The following is a 7,361-nucleotide window of genomic DNA, read 5'->3' as shown; positions in this document are numbered from 1 at the left end:
TCTGACATTTAGATGGGGCTAGGGAGTCAATGGACATTTTGGCCATTAGAACCCCCACAGCTTCAGTGTATCCGTAAACTGAAGCCAGGAGAAGTTGTTACTCTTCATGACCACTTTTGCTGGAGGGGTAGGGGATAAGACACTACCCTGACAGGACACTTACTTTTTCAAGCTAATGATAGCTGTGCGTATGTTAAAGCCATCACATTGCAAGACATACATTTTAATCTCATTACCACTGCAGGCAATCATATTATTTACTTGCCTGCAGATAGAATTTTGCAAGTAGCCCTTAGGTTCCAGATACCCTTTAATTGGACTAGTTTAGTGCCTGATCGATTTCAGAATTTGCTTTCACTGCTACCAGAGGTTCAGAAAATCTCTGAAATACAAGGGCAAATTCACATGCCTCAAAATATATATCAAGTTGAAAAGTTGAAAAGTATGCTTATAGAGTGTCTAATTTATGTACTAAGTATGATGTATTGTGCTTTATGACTAAAATTGTACAACAACCCCATCATATTATTGCTATGGGAATGTTATTGCTTGTGTTGCTATGAGTTAGTTTAGGATTATGTCATTGTTGTTGAGGATGTAATAATAGTAATACCTTTCATGTCCATGCTCATCATGCATTGTCATTACATCCAGTCAAAACCCCTAAGGTTGAAGCATCTAAAGTAGAATCTGAATTCCAAGACTTAATGCAAATAGAGATTTGAGAATGTTTGTTGTACTAGTAGTACAAAAGGGGGGGTTGTGGAAGCAGAGAAAGAACTGACAAGAAGGAGATGCAATGCATCACAGTTTGTTAGCAAGAGTCAGGCTAACTGTAACCCTAATAATGTGAGATTTGTAGAAGCGAGGAATGTGTGAGGCGAGTGGGAAAGAACTGTGTGAGAAGTTGTTGCGACCTTGTGTAGATAATGTGTAGATAATATGGAATGTAGACTAAGAGTCTACATTAGTGAGCAAAACAAGATATCAGAATGACGTATGTATAAACAAAATGCAGCTGTTGCTCATTATTGTCTGTAACAAAAGGTATAAATGCTTGCTGTAATTGTTTACCTGTTGAGAGACCTGTTTAGCTCTCTCCCTCTATGCAATTGATAGAGAGAAAATAAAAGTATCTGATTTGCTGTACCCAAACAAAAAGTGAGAACTCTGTTATTCTCCGACAATTTGGGGGCTTATCCAGGATGGCAACGCCCGCAGAGGCACCGGCAGCTGCTATGGATCGTTCCTCTTCAAACCCCATGGCACCACAATAGAGGTAGGAGACCTTTTGAAATCTCTATTGGGGTGTCGGAGGAGGACTGTCCATGGGACCGTCTGTCCCTGTTGGGCTCACGCCATCCGAACGTATTGACTGTGCAGCAAGGTCAGATGGAAAGCAGTTCTGGGGAATTGGTTTGTCGCCCCCAATAAGGTAGTTGTATGCGGTTCTGGGGAACTGTGCCTAAGAGAGATGCATAGGTATGCACCGGTGCTGAGGGGTTTTTACCACCTCAAGAGGGGTTGTTACTGCCTCATAGTGTATTGAGTCCAAACATAAGGTACAGATGCATCATGGTATTTGGAGATAGAGGCCTTGGTGTGTGTGTGTGTGTGTGTGTGTGTGTGTGTACATCAGTGTGAATTGAGAGTTACCGGAAGACGCCCAGAGTACTCTGTGAAGTCTTTTGGCTCGTGACCAGAACTACTCTAATGCAAGGCCAGTAACTAGAGGATCTTTGTGTAAGACAGAGTTTTTGTACCAAGGTGCAAGGCTCTCCTTTCTTCTGCAGAATAAAGCAACTCTTCCTTATCCCTGTCTGGCTGTTATTGGCTCTCAGCTAGGTGGACCTGATATTTCAGTGACAGTTTCTGGTGACTCCGCCGGGACACTCCTAGCTCGGACATTGGACTCTGGACGGCTGTGGCAAACTGGGAATAGCGCCAATGGGGTGTTTCGCCCCTTTTCTCTGCTTCACCACAGCCCCTGGGGTTCGTGCTCTGATAAGGTGAGTCCTAATAGGATAAGGAGACANATTGTCTGTAACAAAAGGTATAAATGCTTGCTGTAATTGTTTACCTGTTGGGAGACCTGTTTAGCTCTCTCCCTCTATGCAATTGATAGAGAGAAAATAAAAGTATCTGACTTGCTGTACCCAAACAAAAAGTGAGAACTCTGTTATTCTTCGACAATGGACTTAACCTTCATGCATTTATCCAGTTCTCTTTTAAAACCTGTTATAGTCCTAGCCTTCACAACCTCCTCAGGCAAGGAGTTCCACAGGTTTGACTGTGCGCTGTGTGAAGAAGAACTTCCTTTTATTTGTTTTAAACCTGCTGCCCATTAATTTCATTTGGTGGCCCCTAGTTCTTATATTATGGGAACAAGTAAATAACTTTTCCTTATTCACTTTCTCCACACCACTCATGATTTTATACATCTCTATCATATCCCCCCTTAGTCTCCTTTTTTCCAAGCTGAAAAGTCCTAGCCTCTTTAATCTCTCCTCATATGGGACCCGTTCCAAACCCCTCATCATTTTAGTTGCCCTTCCCGCGAGAATTGATTTGTCTTCGTGTCTGAAAGGCGAAGTGGGCTAGACTGGCGCCAGGGGCGGGCAGAGAGCGGGGGACACAAGAACAGGCTGTTACTTGTATTATTTATCTAGCACCACAACGCCCCCTCGTGGCAAAGTTTCTGACACCTTTGTCAATAGAGCGAGCGAGTATTTTTCTGATGTAAGCGGTGGGACGCTCTGGTAAAGACTCTCTCTGTCTGTGTCTCTCTCTGTCTATGTATCCAGGGCAGGTGAAGATTCCCCAGCTATTCAGTACCAGTTTTCCTATAGAATATGAATTTCCCCACACCGTGATCGTGGCGGAGTTTGTGTGTGTATTGGTTTAGTTCTAGTGACATTGAGCTGTCTGGTTGCACTTTCCTTCAAGAACGGGTCTGGGAGCAGCTTTCACCGGAGTTGTTCATCTGCGGGTAGATGTGTTCTGGGCTTTCCTGGTTTTACCTAAACCAGGTGCTTTTCACTTAGCCCGGTGATGCATGACCTTCTTCATTCCCCAGATGGTAAAACTGCGAATTAGGGCGGAGACGTAAAAAAACAGAGCGCTAAAGTGTGTGTGAGGGAGAGAGAGATTTCTGTTAAAGATCTGCAGACTCCCCGCGCCCCGCAGTCGACTCCAATGCCCTCACAGCCCCTGCCCGGTTTTTGCTCAGCGACCCTGCTGCTCCGTGTCACTGTGTGTCTCACGGCACAGTAATAGGTCCCGGAGTCGCTCACTTCGCTGAACGGTTTCCACAGGTGGAAGGATGTTGGGTTTTTTCCGGTTTTTGCATCGAACCCTTTTCTGATCCCTTCATCCGAATCCTCCCTTCCCACATCCCTCAGGAAGAGCCTGGGGGGCTGATTGGGGAACTGCACGTACCAGAAGGGATAAGGAAATCCAGAAATCTGATATGTGCAGTTCAGACGCACCGGGTCCCCTTGGGAGATGATAACGCTGTCGTCAGTTTGGGTCACCGAGTCTGCTCCATAGATGCCTTCTGTGGGGGGAACAGAGCAGAGTAGAGCAGACACACTCAGATAGGACAGAACCGAAGCTGAGACACTCAGAAATAACACGCAGGGTAACAGATACAAACAAGGCAGCAAAAACGCTAGAAAGACTATAACCATAATAGATACAATCAGATATAAGCACTTCCTGATCTTCGGCATTTAAAATAAATTATGAAGACACAATACAGACATGGTTCGATAGAATGTATCAAATTTGAGAACACTGAATGCTACTCACTTAGAATAGCTGTGACTATAACAGCGGAGAGCCAAGTTGGAGCCATCCTTGGATTCATGATTCTTTGACTAAACAAAACGAATTTACTAATCCCGAAAGAATGTATTTGTCTTCTTGGCTAGTAGCTCCAGCTTAAGGAAGGCAAGAATTCTGTCCTATAAAAGGTGCCTTTAAAATGAATGTTGTATCTCTGAGCAGGAGCTGTCAGAATAGCATGAAGCCAACTTCACACGAGTGATTCTCTCTGCTCTGTAAATCCTCATCACTGGTACTGTCAGAAATAGGAGAATCTAAAAGGCAAAGGGGGCTAGACTGGCCTCAGGGACGGCCAGAGAGCATGGGAAAGAAGAACGGGCTGTTACTTGTATTATTTATCTTCTAGGAACACACCGCCCCCAAGCGGCAAAATGTGTTCACAGTGGGAAATCGCTTAAACAGTTTTTCTTACACCTTTGCCAATAGAGACAGTATTTTTCTGATGCAAGAGATGGGATGTTCCGGAAAAGACTCACTGTTTATCAATGTATCCTGGGCAAGTGAAGATTCTTCAACTGCTCAGTACCAGTTTTCCTATAGAATATGAGCTTCTACACCATGATCATGGCAGAGTTCGTGTCTTTTTATTTCTTTAGTTTTAGTGATATTGAACTGTCTGGTCACACTTTCCTTCGAGAACAGGTCTGGGGGCAGCTTTCACCAGAGTTGCTCACGAGAGGGGGGATGTGTCCTGGTCTTTCCTGATTTTACCTTATTTAGTGATTCGTGAAATTCAGCATCATTTCTCAGATGGCAAAACTCCGGATTAGGGCAAAGAAGGAAAACGGAGAGAGCTAAACTGTGTGTGTGAGAGAGAGATTTTAGTTCCAAGTTCATTGTTTGCAGACTCCCCCCTTTCGGCTCCTGAGTCACCTCCACACCCAGGTGCCCGCCTCTGCCTCCCCGCAGCTCCGCACATCCCCTCCCTGCGCGGTTTTTGCTCAGCTCCCGTGTTGGTCCGTGTCACTGTGTCTCTCGCGGCGCAGTAATAGGTCGCGGAGTCGCTCAGTTCGCTGGACGGTTTCCACAGGTGGAAGGATTTGTGCTGTTTATCGTGGGTGGCATCGAACCCTTTTCTGATCCCTTCATCGGAGTCCTCCCGTCCCAGGTCTCTCAGGAAGAGCCTGGGGGGCTGGTTGGGGAGGTGCACGTACCAGAAGGGATAAGCAGGGACAGAAAATTGATAGCTACAGTTCAGACGCACCGGGTCCCCTTGGGAGATGATAACGCTGCCTTCAGTTTGGGTCACTGAGTCTGCTCCATAGCTGCCTTCTGTGGGGGGAACGGAGCAGAACAGACACACTCAGGGATAGAACAGAACCGGAGCTGAGACACTCCCAGACAGCGTTGCTGCAACAGTTTTTATAGTGGGGGTGCTGAAGGCGGAAGCCATGTATTTGGGTTGTTAGGAGAACTTCCAGCCGCGGGATACGGCAGCACCCCTAATTCCAGCACTTGTGCTCGCAGATAACATGCATGTAACAGAGAGAAACAGCGCAACATTACACGATCGATGTCAAAATAGAACTGTAGCAGATTCCCTTAGTTATACTAGAAACGTAAGGAATGCGCAGAGACCATATAAACGTAATAGATACACTAGGAACATAATTTAATTCGGATATAATGGAAACAGAATATTGGCACTCATAGACAATATTGGCACTCATAGACTCATAGATACATTTAGACATAATATAAGCAAGTTCGTGACCTTAGGCATTGAAACAACCTCAATGGGGAAGATAGGATAAATATACGGTTTCATAAAATGTGAGGAAGCTGAGAACTAGAATCTTACTCACTTAGAACAGACACGATTATCACAGCTGAGAGCCAAGGCAGAGTCATGTCCGGACTGAAAGATTCTTCGAGGAAACAGAGCTAGTTCCTAAACCAATAAGAATTTGTATATTCCTGTCTTGTTGCTTCAGTTCAGAGAAGGCGAGAATGTTGTACCCAAGAAGGTGCCTTTAGAAATGTACCCGATACCTCTGTTCTGGAGCTGTGATTCAGCTAAATAACATTGATCTAACGTCACCTTCTGTGCTCTGTAAATGCTGCGGGATGGCGCTGTCGTGAGATGGGAGCGGTTGAGGGGCAGAGTTTGGGGGAGGGGGAGAGGGTTGTTTGCTGGTAGGAGAATACTCCGGGCAAGAACAGAGCCGAATCATCTCATTGGTGTGTTTTTCTAGATCAGCTCTGCCCCCGCGTGGCAAAAGGCCTAAACTAGTGAGAGACAAGGGGTGAGGTAAAACCCCTTGTGTACGTGCACCGACACAAGAAATGGTACAAAGTTTGTTTGTTTGTTTCTCTACTTAATTGGCCTCTCAGAGTTGGTAAGACAACTCCCACCTGTTCATGCTCTCTGTATGTGTGTATATATATCTCCTCAATATTTATTCCACTCTACATGCATCCGAAGAAGTGGACTGTAGTCCATGAAAGCTTATGCTCTAATAAATTTGTTAGTCTCTAAGGTGCCACAAGTACTCCTGTTCTTCTTGCGACTTCTGTTGGTGAGAGAGAGACAAGCTTACGAGACACACTATCTCCCATAGAAGTTGGGCCAGTACAAGCTATTACCTCATCCACCTCGTGTCTCTGATCTCCGGGGACTGACAGGGCTACAGCTACTCTGCATAAATTAGTGGGGGAAATATTTTAGCAGAATTGGATTTCCTGATAGTTTGCAGTCGGAATGTACAGAAAAAAAATAATGGCTATAACTGGTGTGGGGCAATGCCTGGTGTAACAAAGCCTTTGTCTGTCTATGTCTGTATCTGTGCAGTGTGTAACCTCACCCACCTTGTCTCTGTGTGTATGTGTGTGTCCTTTTCACTGCAGCACCACCCCCCTCAGATACTTACCTGCTTTTTCTACATAGTATAATTTTCCTGCCAGAACACGGGCGTACCCGACTTTTATCAGAGGGAATGGGAGTTTTGCGCTTTGGATTGTTTCATACTTTGCAGTGAAATTTGTTTAATCCAGTTCCCCATAATTGCACAGTTGGAAAAATCCTGGATTCGAGCAAACCAGTCGAACCAACCGTGGGTCGCAGCAGAGACCCCAGTAGATCCTGTAACCCATTTAGCCCCCGAGTAGTTACAGACACACATACCCCACAACCCCTGCGCGGTTTTTGCGCAGCTCCCCTGCCGGTCTGTGTCACTGTCGCTCACGGCGCAGTAATAGGTCGCGGAGTCGCTCAGTTCGCTGGATGCCTTCCCCAAGTGGAAGGATGCTGGTTTTCTCTCGGCTTTAGCGTTGAATCCTCTCCTGACCCCCTTGTCCGAGTCCTCCCTTCCCACGTCCCTCAGGAAGAGCTGCAGGGGCTGGTTGGGGTCCTGCACGTGCCAGGAGGGGGAAGGGTACCCAGAAAACTCATAGGTGCAGTTCAGAAGCACAGGGTCCCCTCGGAGACTAAAACGATCCCTTCCGTTTGGTTCACCGAGTCTCCCTCGATCCGTTCTGTGGGGATAACAAAGCAGAACAGATCCACTCAGAGGTAA

The 7,361-nt window shown here is 46.0% G+C and overlaps 1 gene segment (V, D, J or C); it reads right to left on the bottom strand.

Annotated features, from left to right (window-relative positions):
• Positions 1-3,036: 3,036 nt before the first annotated feature.
• Positions 3,037-5,881, bottom strand: LOC117870528. The segment is given in 4 exon segments: positions 3,037-3,085; positions 3,439-3,556; positions 4,720-5,118; positions 5,652-5,881. Coding segments are annotated over 4 exon segments (612 nt in total).
• Between the last annotated feature and the right edge of the window lie 1,480 nt (positions 5,882-7,361).

Source organism: Trachemys scripta, unplaced genomic scaffold, assembly GCF_013100865.1.
Source record: "Trachemys scripta elegans isolate TJP31775 unplaced genomic scaffold, CAS_Tse_1.0 scaffold_31, whole genome shotgun sequence".
NCBI lineage: Eukaryota > Metazoa > Chordata > Testudines > Emydidae > Trachemys > Trachemys scripta.
Note: the sequence above shows the minus strand (reverse complement) of the source record. Positions and strands in the feature narration are given on the sequence as shown.